The following is a 19,070-nucleotide window of genomic DNA, read 5'->3' as shown; positions in this document are numbered from 1 at the left end:
GGGGGCTGTGTGGGTGCATTACTTACTGGGGGGCTATGTGGGTGCATTACTTACTGGGGGCTGTGTGGGTGCATTACTTACTGGGGGGCTATATGGGCAGTTTACTTACTGGGGGTGCTGTGTGAGGCACATTACTTACTGGGGGGCTGTGTGAGGCATATTACTTACTGGGGAGCTGTGTGGGGCACATTACTTACTTGGAGGCTGTGTGGGTGCATTACTTACTGGGGGGCTGTGTGGGTGCATTACTTACTGGGGGGCTATGTGGGTGCATTACTTACTGGGGGCTGTGTGGGTGCATTACTTACTGGGGGGCTATATGGGCAGTTTACTTACTGGGGGTGCTGTGTGAGGCACATTACTTACTGGGGGGCTGTGTGAGGCACATTACTTACTGGGGGGCTGTGTGGGGCACATTAACTACTGGGGGGCCGTGTGGGGCACATTACTTACTGGGGGGCTGTGTGAGGACATTACTTACTGGCAGGCTGTGTGAGGACATTACTTACTAGCGGGCTGTGTGAGGACATTACTGGGGGGCTGTGTGGGCACATTACTTACTGGGGGGGGGCTGTATGGGCACATTACTTACTGGGGGGCTGTGTGAGGCATATTACTTACTGGGGAGCTGTGTGGGGCACATTACTTACTTGGGGGCTGTGTGGGTGCATTACTTACTGGGGGGCTATGTGGGTGCATTACTTACTGGGGGGCTGTGTGGGTGCATTACTTACTGGGGGCTGTGTGGGTGCATTACTTACTGGGGGGCTGTATGGGCACTTTACTTACTGGGGGGCTGTGTGAGGCACATTACTTACTGGGGGGCTGTGTGGGGCACATTACTTACTGGGGGGCCGTGTGGGGCACATTACTTACTGGAGGGCTGTGTGGGGCACATTTCTTGGAGTGTGTTCACACATGTCACTAGGACAGGCCTCGGTTTGATCTCATTTGCGTTTCCTGTAATACACATGTGATGGGTAACACGCACCTGGTGTTGCTTAAATGCAAGACAAACGTGTGAGCGCAGCCTTTCAGTATTTGGGGAGATTGTTAGGATAACACTGCCAGGGAACCAAGCCACAGGGGCAATGAGAAACATAAGATGTGATGATGTATAATGGAGAAGATGTCAGACGCGTCACCTGCAGTCACTGGATGTAACAAGTAGGGATTTCTCCTGTGTTGTCTGTAGCTGCATATACTAGAAGTAACCTTGTTATTGGCACAACCAAATGTGAGAGGGTTACGTACAGAAGGGGGCATCCCTGACAATATGTAAAACCAGATCAGATCATAAAGGGTCTAGGACAATGCCTCAAGCTCAATAGCATAATTTTAAAAGTTTATTTTAGAAGGAATGAGGCCATAGATAACAAATATAAGAATATCACCACAGTCACGGTGCCTGGATCTATAAGTAAGTGTCTCTGGTTTATCATGATGGATTTTTAAAGAAGGTTTTCTTTAAAGAGAACCTGTCATGCAAATTATCCCATCCAAAATAAAGGCTTCGAAACTATGATTAACAAGCATTGACCTCATCCCTAAATTTGCATTTCCATGGCTGCAATGTTACACAAATCAGTCTGTAAACTTATATGCACCTCACCTGATGTAAGTCATTCACACTAAGTGAGTCCTGCATATTAAAATTGACTTGTACATCCCCTTCCTCCTAGTTTACGATTGACAGCTCTGAAGCCTCATACACACAACCGTATAAAAAAAGCCATATATTTGGCTGTATTATGGCCCCATGCATTCCAACGGGCAATACGGCCATCCATGTACTGTAAGTGAGCCGTATAAAAATATAGAACATGTGCTATTTTTCAGCATATTTTCATTTCATACGCCAATAGAAGTCAATGCAGTAAATTTGTACTGCATACGGCTGTGCACCTTATGCTGCCTTATATATGTGCTGTATCCAGAACCAGTGGGAGGGGCATTCTGTCAGGCAGCCAATAGTCAGTCATCCATCATTTGCTAGCCCACTGTATTTTATACGGATACGGAGCAATACATTGCCATACTGTTGCAATACCTCCCGTATTTACGGCGAGAATACAGCCACATATACAGAACAGAAAAGACCAAACGGTCGTGTGCATAAGGCTATTATATTCTGCTGTATGGAACACTAAGAGAAGAGCTCTGTTACATCATTGGGCACTTAAAGTTATGTGACCAGGATGACTCATAAAAGGTCCTGTTACATCTGCAACATCTACCTAATGTATATATCTGATCACATGAAATCACAGCAGCCTGCTGTGATATCATGTGATCAGATACTTAAATGGGGGGGACACTGCAAATGTAACAGGATCTTAGATGATGTCACACTGGTCACATAAAATGCTGGGAAGATACAGGGGACATGAGGAGGAGTAGATAGGAGGGGCCTTGTAATGTAAGGTAAAGATGATTCATGGGGATGTCTGGGTTACATTTTTTAGGTAAAAGAAGGGTATCAGTTAGTTAATAGGACTCTATGAGAACCTGTCACTAGCTGTATTTATTAAAATGTGGTGACAGGTCCCATCTAAAGGGGTGTTCCCATATGAACAAGTAATTGCTATTGTTTGAATAATGAAAAGTTAGACAAATTTCCAATATACATTCTGTATCAATTCCCCACAGTTTTCTAGAGCTCTGCTTGCTGTCATTCCAAAGGAAGCTTTTATGTTTGCTTCCACTGGAGAGAAATCTGACCATGGTCACACATCTTCTTGTATCGCACTGATTACTCTCCATGATATTAACGAGCTGTGCACCTGCAGACTGCAGAAATTACCAGTTATTTTGTAATTACACATTGTATTATACATACATTTCTATGATCACATGAGCTCTATGTAACATCCTTTGAATTGTTACAAACTTGTCAGTAGTTTTCCATATGTCTGTAATGTAAAAATCTGTTTTTGACTTTTCAATAGAAACAAATAATAGCTCTGTAGTGCAGCGCCCTCAGGTGGAAGGCTAGTATATTACACTGATTTACAGTACTTGGGTTACATTGAAATCATTTACATTGAAATTGCTGGGGGATGTTATTACTGACCGTACAGAATCACATGGAGTCTTATCAGGGGCATTAGATATGTGGACATCTCAATAACATTCGCAATATCCGTTTACAGCAAGAGCCCACATCTAACCCAAGCAACACCAACACACAGCCGGCTGAGGAAGATGTCCAGGAGGTAAGTGTGATATACTAACAAGCTTTATAGTAGACTGACATACAGAAGATTTGTTACATTTTTAATGCTGTTCTATTAACCTGATTTGGCTCGGAGAAATTCACCAGCTTGCTACCTTAATAACTGCAAGTCTTCTAACTATGTAACTTTGTAAGAAGCAGATGATATAATGTTATCAAATACCAGGCTATCAGGTTCTATAATATGTCATAGAAACAGGGTTGGAGCTGTGTGTGAATATAGTACAAACTAGTAGTAGCTGTGTCCTTGAGATATTTACGGCGTATTATTACATTCTAAATGGGGAAAACCCTATAAACACAGTGTGACTCCATATGGGGTCTATGCATGAGTCAACACTGTATCAAAACAAAACAAGAGAAAGGTTGGATGCGTACACAAGGCTAGACAGAAATATAACAAAAAATGTTTATTGGATAAGTAACAATTTTCAACACAATCAGGACGGGAGAGCAATAAATATAAAAACACTTAAAAAGTACACCAGAGGGGTGTACAAAGCTGCCAAGGGCTAAGTTGCCCTAAAAACCCACCTACAGTCTGCCAAGAGTAGAACTACAGTAACCATAAGGACCAGAATATGAATAACCATATAGAGCTAAAGTGCAAAACATGATGAATGAAAAGTGCAATTGAACAATGTAACAAAGCTCTGATGCATTGATCCCTACATGCCCAACATATACAATACCATGTTGTCATAGAATGAGACAATAAAGCAAGGCAGCCAGGTGTAGGCAGAAAGCGAGGTAGGGTAGGCAGTCCCCACGTGTATCGTCACCTATTCGGTGACTTCCTCAGGGGTAAGTGTCACCGAATAGGTGACGATACGCGTGGGGTCTGCCCACCCACTCGGATCTGCCCACTCACCCCCCCTCTCTCTGCTTACACCTGCCTGCCTTGCTTTATTGTCTCATTCTACGACAACATGGTATTGTATATGTTGGGCATGTAGGGATCAATGCATCTATATATAGTTATTCATATTGTGGTCCGTATGGTTACTGTAGTTCTACTCTTGGCAGACTGTAGTAGGGGTTTTTAGGGCAACTTGGCCCTTGGCAGATTTGTACACCCCTCTAGTGTACTTTTTAAGTGTTTTTATATTTATTGTTGTCCCGTCTTGATTGTGTTTAAAATTGTTACTTATCCAATAAACATTTTTTGTTATTTCTGTCTAGCTTTGTGTACGCCTCCCACCTTTTTCTTGTTTTCTTTGGATTGTATAGCTATTGGGGTGCGTTGGCTTACATACATTCGTATACCTTGGTAGTGCCTGAGTCATCCAATCCATTTACAATACACTGTTCCTATACACTGTTCTCTTTCTGTAGGAACATAACATAAAACTATCATTTTAGTTACATTTTATTGCACTGTGATTTGCTTTGCATTCATTTTAACATCACTGATATTGGATCTGTTGTATTTGGTCAATGTTGTTCTATGACAATTGTTTCCAACACAATCTGTGGGTTCTGGAACATCCTGACCTTTGACTGCTGTGAATACCAGGGTCCTCTCTGGATGTCCCCTGTCTGACCTGTCACTGCCCATGTTTGGACAGACTCACAGTTGTTTTTTTCGCAATTCGACTCCACCATCTTTGGAATGATCTTAGCCCAATACCCAGCATTCACATACATTGTGGTATCCTGTCACTCCCTGTCCAGGACCCTAGGAGAAGGTAACTTATATGGAGCCGTGTCGTATCTTTCATCTCTGTCACACTGAGGTACCATGTATTTTATAGATTTATAGCATTTACACTATTTTAGTGCATTTCATTTTCTATTTTGATATTACAAGTATCTTATTTTTTTAACCTAGGGCTGTTTGTGACTTGTAGTTGTGCATTGAATGTGTAGTGTCCCTCTTCTTTCAAGGACTGTTTGTCACTGCTTTCAGTAAGATTGTAGACATATAGTTCTGACTTTGGCTCATTGTCTGATCCTCCCACCTCCTTGCTTAGAGATCCCACATGTTATGATGGGGATTAGAAGTACACGCTGTGAGGGACATGTGCCAGAACTGCAGCTGAGCTGGACACATCAAGGACGTCTTTGATGTTTGTTGGCTTCAGACTTTTAATTCTGTAAATGGACATATTTGTTTATTGGATGCAATTTCTATGTTGTTTACATTGCTGGTACATTGCTCCAGTATTGTTTCTATTGGGATTTCATTTTTTTTAAATGGGTAGTTTAATTTCAAGTTGCCCCCTATCCACTGGATTGGGTATATCTATTAATAATAATAATCTTGTCCAGAGTGTTTGTCTCTGGGGAAGGATGGAGGGATGGGGATCTGTATTTCTGTAAAAAATGTGAAAAATCAATAAAAAAAGATTTGATTAAAAAAATATATCTTTATTTATATAGCACAAACAAATCATAAGGGACGCATACAAATATAATACTACATTACAGAGCACAAACCATCATATGGAACAATAGGAGTAAGGACCCTGATTACAAGCTTTTACAGTCTATTTGATTGTTGGTTTCACCCTTTGCAGCCCTTCCTGATCATGAGATCATGGATCTCTTGTATATCCCTTCACATAGCGGGGCTTGTTGTTCAACACAGAGAATAAATGGAGCAGCTGAATACATGTTCATTCTGCCACTCCATTCAGATGGGACCCCCATTCTCATGATCGCACTGCTGTTATCTGTGCTCAAACTACCTGCCCTCCATCAGACGACGTTGAGATCTTCTGCACCAGCTTTGCCATTTAGATCTGCTGACCCACAAGCCCCATAGCCGCTTCTCTAATCTAAGGTTTGCTTTTGGGACTCATGTTGGCTTTAGTGGGACTACTGTGTGGACATTGGCTGTCTATTATGAGAACACAGAGGGTGCCATTAACATGGGGACCTTCCACCTTGTGGATATACTAAAAAAGAGTCTGCAGTGTGCATGTGTGTATGTTGTCGGGGCTGGTGCCAGCACTGGCCATAAGAGGGCAACATCTGGGGCCCAGAGCTCCTGGGGAGGGGCGGGGGCACACATAAGCCATGGGGGTGAGTGGCTGTATCTAATGAATCCATAGGGAGTGAGGGGAGCTTTATATAAAATGAGGGGATTGTTTGGTATGATAAGCTAGGGAATGTTTAGGGAACATGAGATTGTTTTAGTATCTGAATTTTTAATGTAAGTTCACTGCAAAGGGGCCCACTGAGTCTCTGTCGCCTAGGGGTCTACTTAAGCCGAGCCTGTATGCTATGGTGGTGGTTTGATGGAGTCTACCATGCACATCTCTGTGGGTATTTTCCATTGATCTTCTCTACATAACACCAAAATACAGAGCAAGTATCATTGTATGACAGATTAGAACGGCACCTGATGTAATATTTAAACCATAACAAAATAGGTCCGGTTTCGGGGTTTACTACATTTTGTGTGGCTTTTTTGATGAAATCTAGTAAAGCTTCTGAAGCAGAGATGAAGTTAGCCTGTAGGACATAGTAGGACATAAAAGTCTTCATGGCTACATTGCGGTAGCACCATTACGTTTTGCAACATGCACTTAACTACAGAGAACACAACAGAATAATGATAGGTTTTTCTTGCTGATTGTTTTATATGGTCTTAATTCTACTTAGAACAGTGGAAGGTGTCATATAAATGTCTGTGCCAGGGCGGAGAGGAGACATTGCTGCCTGCACATGAAGAACTGTCTGGAATAGATTATCATTGGCACAGCTACTGGAAAATATTAGTACACAGTAGAAGTTATTTGATCCCTTCGGTCAGCAGCAGAATGAAGGATTTTCTTTTTTTTTTCGCTCAGGGTTTCTAAAAACTGCACATCGACTCTGGGGTGTGATGGACTGCTTTCAGTAGCCTTGGAAATGTCGGATTTGTAGGATTACGGACTGTTTGTTTAGTTCTTCTGTACATTTTTTATTTTCAAAACAAGTGCATGTTACAAAAACACATGTTGTTCTGGGTTCAGAATGAATTCCTTGTTCTCTTTCTGAAGAGTTGTGGGATGTTCTTTAGGCGAGTCATACAGCTGCCCATAACATTAGATAAAAAGATTACAAAACCTGATAAGATAATACCATTGAACGGAGAATAATAGTGTGCACGGTGACATTAAGTAACCCACTATATGTAATGCCTCGATACATCTTAAATATCATACATTGAATAAGACATTGTGAGCCGCCTGATAAATTTGGTGCAAATACAAGTAATGCAAAACTGCCATTAAAACCCCTCATAATACATCTCCCCATGTGTGTTCTCATTCACTTATCCAATCTCTTCCGTGCCATGACAAGCTTCTGGAAGCACTAATGGATCTCCTGCAATGGGTACAGCTGGTTAATTTCTCCCCTGAGAGCCATAAGTAGACCTTTTCCAGTTGAGGTTGCCCACAGAAATGTGGCATTAACTGGCAAAGATAAATGAGCTGTCATATTCCCTGTAGATGTCTTAATTGCTGCTAAGCAGTTTGCAATGGCTTCCAGAAATTCTCACTAAACCAGTGGGGTAACTTGAAGCTGATGGGCCCCAGTGCAAAGTCTGTGCCAGGCCCCGGATTATAATGTATTGTTTATAGTACTACTCTTCTCATATAGGAAAGTGACACTTTATGGGCCCCCTAAGCCACTTGGGCCCGGTTGCGACCACACACTCTGCACACCCTCAAGTTATGCCCCTGCCCTGAACCCATAATCTGTGGAAGATAAGTGTGTGTAATGGATTTAGGGGCATTATCTGATACTAACTTTCTTATTAGCCTCTTTATAATTAGAGTGTAACACAGCAAAGAGCAGTGTGAGCTACAGGGGCCACAAGGGACATAATCAATGTGGCTTATTAGCAGAGCCCCTCTGTGCTGTAGCTTCATAGACTATTGCACTGTGCAATAACTTTTCCCCCTGCCACTATGTGAGATTACAGTAGGCAGAGGAGGGGAAGGTGCCAAGGGGGGAGAGGAAGGAGTGATCCTGCACTGTGAATCTACAGCATGCAGGTGTTCTGGTAATACCCCCCCCCCCCCAGAAAACTGCTGACTCATTAACATAATTTTAATAGTTGATTTTAGACGGAAGGAAGCTATGGATAACAAAAATAAGAAGATTACCACATGCAGATTCGTATCAAGAACACAATACACATGACACAAATCCACCTGAAATACACGCATACAAATCATGCAGATTTACATGCAAGTTTTCCCCATGATGTTCTGGACCTTGTGAGTAGGTTCACATGCAGTTTTTCTGCTTCTACAGACATCGGGAGGGAATCCTTTTCAGAGAAGTGTCGGGCTTAGCGCAGAGCAGGGACCACGTCATCAGCTTCAGATCTGTCCATATATGGTCACTGCATCTCCTAGGGTTCCCCAGAGCAGACATCGGGCAGGGAATCCTTTTCAGAGAAGTGTCGGCTTAGTGGAGAGAGCAGGGACCACGTCATCAGCTCAGATCTCTATCTGTCCATATATGGTCTCCAGGTCTTCCCCAGACACAAGCTCATTATATAATTAAATTAAATAAAGTTTTGGCCAGGCTGAGATTCGAACCTGGGACCCTCTGCACCATAGACAGGAGCCTAACTAACTGAGCTATAAGCCCAGTGATACAGAGCTGAGGATTTCTGGTAAGTAAGACATGTTATCTGCCACTGTTACACTGTGACACAGACTAATGCACTGATATATAGAGAGGGATCTTCTCAGAGATTATTATTGTAATTATTGAGACTATTATTATTATTATTATTATTATTATAAATTTTATTATTATGGAGATGATTATTAATAATGGTAAAAATAATAATAATCATCTCAATAATAATAATAATAATAGTCTCAATAATTACAATAATCTGAGAAGATCCCTCCCTATATACCAAGGCAGTATATAGTTCTTAGTTACCAAAATTCTCCCCTTGTTAATCACAGAGGTTATAGCTCAGTGGGTTGAGGCGCTGTGTTATTATTGTACATGGACACTGCAGGTTCTGGGTTCAAATCCCAATGAGGATAATATTTTTTTTTTTTTTAAATTATGATTTTTATTATTTTTAATATGGCTAAAATTTGGGGCGTGGCCAGGGAGTGATTGGGGGTGTGGCTTAGGGGGTTCGCTTGGGCAGTCAGCTCACACACAGGGCTCTATATACAGTACTATATATACGAGACCATAGAAGTACATGGGCCATGTTCAGCTATGATAATATTTCATATAACAATAACATGGTCAACAGATCCACAGACATTTTTGTGGGATTTCTGGCTTATATGAAAATCATTCTTCCCCAATGTCTGTTTTGACCGACTGGAAAATCTTGCGGTGTCTTTAATAATCAGAAAATGACAGAAAATTTCCATGCTCTTATTGTGGGTTTTAAGGCATGTCAGACCACACTAACCAGAAGACAGTGATTCTAACATTACACAGGATATCTGCATGTCTTATTAGGCAGGGTTTTAGAAACCACAAATCCTCCATGTTCAGGTTTTAGGATATGGTTATAGATGAGGAGAGCCACACAACTTGACCCTTTGGAGAGGACACCAGCAGACACACCGATTCTAGCCTGAGGCGAAAATTGAAAATGCTCCCCACCCTTTGCCAATGTTACCACCTACAACACTAGTATCAATCAATAACACAGACATTAGTGACATTTTGTACCTTACAGGTGATGAACTTCCCAATCAGGGAGAGAACTTCTTTACGATTTCTCCCGGCCATGGATTATCTCTACTGAATTCATAGTCAAATGTCTTCAGCTCCATGCAGCACAACTCTACACAACGCCCCTAAAAAACTACAATCTTTTATACGTCATAGACGCCATCTTATTGGCAGTGCCTGCAGGCAACACAGGGGTCCAGATTGGACCCCAGTGATGGCACAGCAACGATCGGCGCCCCCCCCCCCTGAAAATGGTTCGGGGGGTCCAATCGTGGGGGAAAGATCCCCCAGAAGCATGCTAGATGCCGCGGTCGCACTGACTGCGGCATTTAGCGGGTTAAGCACCCGCGATCGGAGCCCACTCTATATGTTACATCCGGCACCCCGTGTTTCCCGATGCCGGTACGGCTCAGATCTAGAGCTGAACCTGCATCAGCTCAGCGTCCGATATATCGGACGCTGAGTGTTAAGGGGTTAAACCAGCCAAATGTATAGTAAACATGTAAAAATGCATGCGTTTCAATGTGTTTAAAAACGCACCAAGAACTGACCCAGAACGCATCATGTGACAGCACCCTAAGAATAAAATTGTTAAATCTGCTCAGCACTGCTTGCTTTTTAATATGCTGCCTGCAGATAGGACACTATGGGGCACATTTACTTACCCGGTCCATGCGCAATCCCTGATCTGGAATGTCCGACGAGGATGAACTCTCCCGTGATTCACAAAGATTGTGCACGATCAGGCCCGCTGGAGTTCACCATCTCCCCCCCCCCCGGTGTATGTAAGTGCTTGGCTTGCGACACAATTTTAAAGTTAAATCCCACGGTTTGTCCGAATCAGTTTCATCGTCTGAAGGCCCGCCCCCAATTTGTGTCACATGAAAGCTGGCGCGATTGCGCAAAAATCCATTCACGTGCACCACAATAGCCTTTTAAATGTGGCGCAAATCGGTAATCGTTGGAATATCTGACGTCTTTGTGGTCCGCGGAATCTTTAGTAAATGAGCCCCAATGTATAATTTTCTCAGCTCCTTTGTGCCTACAACATGCTGCGTGTAGATAGGACACTATGTATAATCTACTCAGCCCCTCTTGGTCTATAACCTACTACCTGCAAATAGGACCCTATGTACAATCTGTTCAGCTCCTATGGCCCTGTAACATACTGTCTGCACATAGGATACTATGCATATATGCTCAGCTCCTCCTGGTCTATAACATACTGCATGCAGATAGAACACTATTAAATCTGCTCATCTCTTCCTGCTCCATAACATGCTCCCTGTGGATAGGACAGCAGTAACAAGCATCTGAAATAGGGAAACTTACATTGAAACCTAAAATTGCATTATTATCATTTGCCTTGCAATTCTGCTTGGCAATGATTTGAAAGTAGATATTGTAATTGTAATTTTAGGAAGCAGTTATGATAATACAGGGTTATTCTCTGTCTTACAAGGATTTACAAAATATAGGACTGAAGCTAAGGTCTTTGAGTTGGGCCTCGCAGCTGCTCCACTTCATCCTGAGCATTAGCAACAGATAGTCGTGTTTTGAATATTGTTATCTATTCAAATGTGGCAGCTGTCAGCGACGGCTATGTTCACTTTTGCATCATATTTCATGTTCAAAATCAAACACTATGCAACTGTAATTTAACAAAATCTCATATAATCTTCCATCTAAATTCTAAGGAGAGTCTCTATGGTTACAGACTACAAACAATCCTGTAGTAATATTTCCTAATATTTCCATTATACCTAGCCTGATCCTATATACCATCCATATAACAGACGTGTCAGGGCTGTGAGTCTATGGGCCCTAGATGGGACTAGCTGGCACCTGGTCTTCACCAGAGCCCGCCGCAAAGCGGGATGGACTTGCTGTGGCAGGGCGCCACCAGGTCGTTCCACAGGTGCAACTAGCCCGCGGTGGCTGCCAAGGTAGTAATACAGGAGACAGTCTGTACCCAGGGCGACAGTGGGAAATCAGCACCGGAAGGCACACTAGGACTCACGTCAGGAATCGCAGGAGCTGGCACACAGATCAGGAACACAGGAACAGACTGGCACACAGGAACGCAGGATTCCCAGGAACGCAGGATTCCCAGAAACGCAGGATTCACAGGAGGGCTTTCTCTTCAAGGAAATGGCTTGAAGGTCCGCCGAGGAATGATGGAAGCCGCTGGATTAAAAAACAACCCAGAAGTGGCCAGCGCCAATCACCGGGAGTGCCTAGTCCGGACGACGCTCCATGTGATGAGATACATACAAGGGTTAGATGTTAATGTTACTGGGTAAAGGACCGTACATGACATCACCCTGGTCACATGACATGACAGGTTCCCTTTAAGAGTAAGTTGTCCATTGTCCTATTTTTACCAGTTGCTTTCGGTGGCTGCCTCTACTTTCGGTATATATGTTTACATTTTGCAATTTGTTACAAACTCATGCATTAACGGTAAAAAATAAAGCCATTACTAGGGAAATGACGTTTAGGGAAGAGAAGTTTTTACATGTGGTTACAGATTGTTACATGGAGACCTCTTCTGGGATACAAGAGCGTGGGAAGGACAAACAATCCCACAATGCTGCCTTTATCCCCAGTATCCACTCCATACATGAGGACTTCTGCCTTGTGGACCTTTGAGTTTCCAGTAACTCCAGCTCTTGTATTCTCTGCACTTGTTCTCTATCAATTGACAGTGACATGAATCTTGTTTGCCTTATTAGGAGAAACCACGAAACATGGAACTCACAGAGATCCCCTTGGCTCCTGCATTGTTCAGATACTTTTGTTATCAAGCCAAAAGACACTCCTGATTTGGAAATAACCCTTTTCATCATGTTTAGTTTATATATGCAAAAACTAGTATTTCCCTATTGATATAAGGGTTTCAATATTGGGATTTTTTTATTTAAAAAATACTTTTTTTTTTAAAACAAATTTTCAGCCACCAATACTGGTGCAGCCATTTAACTAGTGGGATAAGACAATATGGGGCACATTTATTTCCCCGGTCCGCGGAGTTCACAGAAAGTGCATTGTCCGTGTATAATGCACTGTGCCGCGATTCACTATGATCCTGCGCCCGATGTCCTGCATGTGTCGCTTTCGCGCTCAGGTCCGACAGAGTTCACCTTCTTTTTGCTTGTAAGTGCGACACAATTTGAATCTTAAATACTGAAGCGAATCAGTCGGATCGTCAGATGGCACTCCCCCAAATTTCTGTTGCATGAAAGCCAGCGCAGCTGTGCCCCGAAAAGGAGCACAGTCCGACGAAAGTGTGATCTGCGACCTTTAGTAAATAAGCCCCTATATCTTCATAAAGAACCACTCCAGTAATGGTTTTTACGTTTATAGCGGCGCATTATTAAAAATAACTAGTTGCTCTCCTCTTGATCTTTGTATGGGTTGTTTAGCATCTTACTTACTTTTTACCATCTGACTTGGTTTCTGAATATTATACATATACACTGGACAACCTGCACACAGCAGACATAGGCAGTGTAAAATATCATACTATATAGACACTTATGATGACACTTTGTAAAGGATTTAACCGGTTAAGGACTGGGCCCTTTCCTGTTTTTTCATTCCCATTTTTCACTCCCCACCTTCAAAAATGTATAACTTTTTTATTTTTACACATAAAGAGCTCTGTGATGGCTTGTTTTCTGTCTAACAAATTGCACTTCATAGTGATGGTATTTAATATTCCATGCCGTGTACTGGGAAGCGGGAAAAAAATTCCAAATGCAGTGAAAATGCTGAAAAAAACTCAATTGCGCCGTTTTCTTGTGGGCTTGGATATTACGTATTTCACTGTGCGCCCCAAATGACATGTCTGCTTTATTCTTTGTGTTGGTACGATTAAGGGGATACCAAATTTGTATAGGTTTTATAATGTTTTCATACATTTACAAAAATTAAAACCTCCTGTACAAAATTTACAGAAAAGTGGCATTTTCGACTTTGGGCGCTATTTTTTCATTACGGGGTTAAACGCAGTTAAAAACCATTAGTATATTTTGATATACTAATATCAAAAAAATCATAAACACATTAGGTATCGACGGGTCCCAAAATGCCCGATCTATCAAAATATACTAATGGTTTGAAGGGGGGGCGATTTGAATTTAGGTTTTTTTTATTATAATTTTTTTTTTTTAACTTTTTTTTTTATTTTTACTATTTTTCAGACTCCCTAGGGTACTTTAACCCTAGGTTGTCTGATCGATCCTATCATATACTGCCATACCACAGTATGGCAGTATATGGGGATTTTCTTCCTCATTCATTACAATGTGCTATCAGCACATTGTAACGAAGGGGTTAAAACGAAATAGCCTCGGGTCTTCGGAAGACCCGAGACTGTCATGGCGTCGGATTGCCGAACCTAGGCAAGATGGCCTGCAGCTTTGCCGGCAGCGATCGCGGTGATAACAATATGCAGCAAAGACTTACCGGCTATGAGCCCTCTCCATGCACGGCGGGCGATCGTGAACCAGTTAAAGTAAATCATTATAATATATCAGGGACACTTACTCATAGATCTAGACACTGTGAGTGTGGTAATCTTCTTATAGTTGTTATCCATGGCCTCCTTCCTTCTAAATTCAACTTTTTAAATATTACTAATGAGCATAAAGGACTCCTGGTAGTGTTACCAGAGCTCCTCCCTGCTGAAGCTGCCAAGCTGTTACACTTGCATCTCCCACTGTGTGCTAAACCTCCTCTGTTGCCATGAGGTTACATCATACATAAGGAAGGGGAAGTGCAGAGGGAACAGGGGGAGAATGAGACAGTGTTACAGCCTGTGAAGTTGCAGCATGAAGGGGCTCTGGTAATGCCCCTAGAGGCCTTCAGACTCACTGGCATAATTTTAAAATTTGATTTTAGAAGGAAGGAGGCCATGGAAAACAAATATAAGAAGATTACCACAGTCATGGTGCGTGGATCTATGAGTAAGTGCTCCTGGATTATCATGCTTGATTTTGATGTTAGATTTCCTTTGACATTTTTTCTGTATATTCTCACATGTTCTTAAAGGTGAATTTGTACCAAGTGCCTCGTCTTCCACAATATCTCTTCTAACTTTCCATTTTAAGTAAAGAACAGTATGGTGGATCATATTGACAAATATTTATGTTTTTCTCTTCCACAGGAATTTCTTCCATCTCTAGACATTCCGGTAATATATCCTCAGTGGGATCCTAGCAGCTACCACGAAGGACAAGAGGTGGGAGAAGAACTGAAAGAGGAAGAATTTTTTCCATCATTATTTTCTAAAAACCTCAGTGTTTCTGAAACAAATTCAAGGTAAGATCAGGCATGTTTCTAAAGCCCACTAAAATAGAGAAAAATATTTTCACTATGACCGGAGCTCCAAGGATTCTTCTTCTCCCTCTTATTTTATCTTAAAACTTCGATGAACAGCACCAATCTTCAATTTCTCCTGCTGAAAGTATGTCACCATTCAGACTAGCACCATCGCACTCTCATTCTCCTCTTTTAATTGTATTGTAACTGGAAGAAAATATGCAGGCAGATGGTGTGGTACGTTCCAATAAGGTTAAAATTTATTCCAATTCATCATACTCACAAAAATCCATTTTAAAAAATCCAGACTTTTTCAAAGACTGTGTGGACCGGTCTTATACCGTGAGTAGCTCCTTAAGGGGCAAACTGTGCACCACGAACAACTGTGTTTTTATGTTTCTAAAGCACCTTATCTATGCCTTATACCGGTGATGGCGAACCTTCCAGAGACCTGGTGCCCAAACAAAAAACTCTGTCACAGCTTTCAATTGTATCAGCGTCCTGAGGACACCAATACAGTAGAATGTAGAGACATTTGATGTATCATTGTAGCTTCTCTCCAGGAACAGAAGGAATCGTGGGGCCCAGAGAAAAGGCTTCCAACGTTCTTCAGCTCTGTCCACACCTTCTCGCTCCTCCAGTAGTCCTGGATGTGTGTTTGGAAAATAGAACTAAGGACGACACGTCCTGGGCCTCCTCAGACTGCAGGATCATATCTGCCAAACTCTGTGCTGAGGAGACAGTCTGGGTGCCCACTATTACAAAACTGTGTCCTACTGTCTCCTTGTGGATGGAGGGGACCTTACAGTTTTTACTGTATACAAGCCCTCTCTGTCATAACCACTCCCATAACACAGGTTGGAGTAGCATGCCAAGGACATCCGTACCCCCCCTCCAACCATAGTTATGGGGCAAACAGTATTGACCGCACTGTCCTTCTTTCTGCCATAATGCAGCAGGTCATAGAAGGCCACAGGAAGTCCCAAGTCACATGACCCATCAGTCCCAACAGGGTATGTATTATATGGGTGACCCCATTAGGGTATTCTACTTACCCTAATAAAGTTTTGAAAAAATGACCAACTCCTTCAATAACGAATGCTACTGAAGCAACAATGTCAATATGCAATAGTTAAAATTGAGCAAATCGACAAAATTGCCAAGCATAAATGATGAACTTGGACAGTAAGGGGGGAATTTATCAGAAGTGTCTGAGAGCAGAACTGTTCTAGTTGCCCATGGCAGCCAATCAGAGCTCAGCTTTTATTTTCTCACAGCTGTTTATATAATTAAAGCTCAGCTCCGATTGGTTGCCATGAGCAACTAGAACAGTTTTGCTCTCTTCTGATAAAATCTCCCCATATGACTTTAACCGACATCACATTTCCTTGAAAATGATGGAAATTTGTAGGATTGGATCGTCTCCCTCATTCTTTCCATATGAGCTGATGTTCTCACAAGTTACACGCTGCAGAGGTTGTGACTATCTGTTGCTTGTCAACTTGTCCAAAACAGGGAAAGTTTTTAAGGACCTGGAAAAAAAAGTGTTGATTTGCTCATAGTGTTATTTCAGCGTGGACACCTCTTTCGCTTTATTTTCCCAGGAGCGGTGACGTTACATTGCCGCATGGTGTTTGCGAGGAAGGACAGCTGCTTCCTGCACCGCCACAGCCTGATCTTTATATAGAGGGACTGGAATATAAGGAATCTGGCCGGAGCTCCCAGCCTGGCACCATCAGGTATCATTATAATCTGCAGAACTCTGAAGAGACTTGTGTTTTTTTACTTAACAGCTGTGAGCTTGGACTGAACTATTTAAAGGAAAAAATGCAATTATTCCTGACTTGGGAATAGTCTGAGCTTGTCGCGCTGCCTGCTGCATGCTGGGTATAGCTGCACTGACACTTCTATTAGCTGCCGCTACAAGCCAAGAATCGCCCTTGTACAAACCTGCTACATTCTTGCTTCTCCTAATCTGGGATAAGTATTAACATTCGTCATGTAACATATTTAATGCAACAAAGATGTAGAAATTAATCCATAGAATAAACAGAGCGGAGATAAATAATCCATTGGTGGCACTAATTCCTGATTCAGACATGGCCTACAATGGACAGGAACATGAATGCCGTTTACAGTAACCCATTGCCGGATTATTTCTATGGAAAATGCCAACACTGTGAGGTTTGGGGATTAATGGAATGTCCAGGACATTGGGACACATTTACTAAGGGCGGTGCGCCAGTTTTGTGTTCGAATTTGCACGATCTTTCTAGTGAAAACTGCTATTTAAGAAGTATCTGCACCACATATGTGTTACATGTGTTTTGTGTCGCGACTGCACTAGTCTTTATACGACACAAATTTGTGCATTGAAGAGGGCGTTCCAGTGCTCAGTCGGTCCGTGCAGATTCAACATGCTAATGGTGCACCAAAGAAAGTGGCACACTCTGTCTGGGCAGTACAGGGGGCACCAGATTCATGACGGACGTGCTCCAGAAATTCTGAATCTGGCGCCCCCTGCACACAAAACAGGCAAACTGCACATAGTACAGACAACACTGTTTTCAGTCAATGTGCCACATTGAGTTGTAGGATAAAAATTATTATTGGATCCACAGTAGAGATCTACCCTGATACTCACCCCTCATTTCTAGTACTTTGCATATTCTGGTCCACTCCACTGCTAATTTCATCCGACGAGAAATAATGACAGCAGAGACAATCTCTGGTCTCATCAGCACATCTAAACAAGCTGCATAGCCATCACATGCAGAATGTAAGCAATATCATCACTTGTCTGACTGGCTCTTCAGAATTTTGGAAAAACCCCGATAGGGGTATCTTTGGCAAAAAATAAAAATTTAAAAAGAGGTTTTAAAACAGTCATGCAAATGAAGCTATGGCAGGCACTGAGACTCTATCACCAAATTTTAATCCATTAAAGGAAATCGACCATTTGTTTTCATTCTGAACCAAACATACCTAGATAATGATGTATCTACACTGATGCAGAAACATATCTTGTTTAATCCCTGAGCTGAGTGGTTTTGTTCAAAAAACAATTAAACAACTCAGGACCTTGGGAAAGCTGGGTGCATACTGACTGCTGTGTTTTACGTAGCTTCCTGAATTGTCCAGACAGGACCAATCAACCTTAGCTGGTTGACTCATATACAGCAGCTGGGGAATGGTGCAGCGATTGATTACTTCTGCCTGTCAGGGACAACAAAGTGAATACAGCGTTCTTTGAAGCAGTGCATAATTAGGGTAAGAGATCACACAGCTGTATCTACACTGATGCAGAAAAATCTGCGAGCGCGTGGTTTTGTTCAAAAACAATTAAACATTTCAGGATCTTGGGAAAGCTGGGTGCATACTGACTGCTGTGTTTTACGTAGCTTCCTGAATTGTCCAGACAGGTCCAACCAACCTTAGCTGGTTGACTCATAGTGCAGCAATTGACTACTTCTGCCTGTCAGGGACAACACAGTGAATACAGTGTTCTCTGAAGAAGTGCATAATTATGGTAAGAGATGGAGAGCTGGAGCTGCCACAGGAGCAACAGAGCCTCATTATCATCATTTTTAAATTGTATTTTCAGCAAAACCACTTAGTTCAGGGATTAAACAAGATATGTTTATGCATCAGTGTAGCTACAGGTATGTGTGGTTCGTAATGCATAAAAACAAATGGTAGATTTCCTTTAAACTACTAGCCCCCTCAGGTAGGGTATTAAATGTCCTTTCTGGAAACATTGGGTGTCATTTATCTTTGTTTGATTTATCTTAGAGGTTGAAATATAAGGCAGCTGACACTGTGTGATAAAAAGTATCACAAATGTTGC

The 19,070-nt window shown here is 42.1% G+C and overlaps 1 protein-coding gene across 6 annotated transcripts in view; it reads left to right on the top strand.

The window, feature by feature from the left end:
• The window catches only part of TACC2 (transforming acidic coiled-coil containing protein 2), a 118,785-nt gene that overhangs the window by 24,069 nt on the left and 75,646 nt on the right, over positions 1–19,070 (top strand). For 4 of the 6 annotated variants that reach the window (XM_072130784.1, XM_072130787.1, XM_072130783.1 and 1 more), the window contains exons 4-6: positions 3,153–3,215; positions 15,069–15,223; positions 16,828–16,962. In XM_072130784.1, the coding sequence (XP_071986885.1) occupies positions 3,153–3,215; positions 15,069–15,223; positions 16,828–16,962 (353 nt within the window). Of the gene's footprint in view, positions 1–3,152; positions 3,216–4,899; positions 4,972–15,068; positions 15,224–16,827; positions 16,963–19,070 lie in introns of those variants that run through there. The other 2 variants (XM_072130785.1, XM_072130786.1) reach the window with 2 other exon arrangements.

Source organism: Engystomops pustulosus, chromosome 11 (genome assembly GCF_040894005.1).
Source record: "Engystomops pustulosus chromosome 11, aEngPut4.maternal, whole genome shotgun sequence".
Taxonomy (NCBI): domain Eukaryota; kingdom Metazoa; phylum Chordata; class Amphibia; order Anura; family Leptodactylidae; genus Engystomops; species Engystomops pustulosus.
Note: the sequence above shows the minus strand (reverse complement) of the source record. Positions and strands in the feature narration are given on the sequence as shown.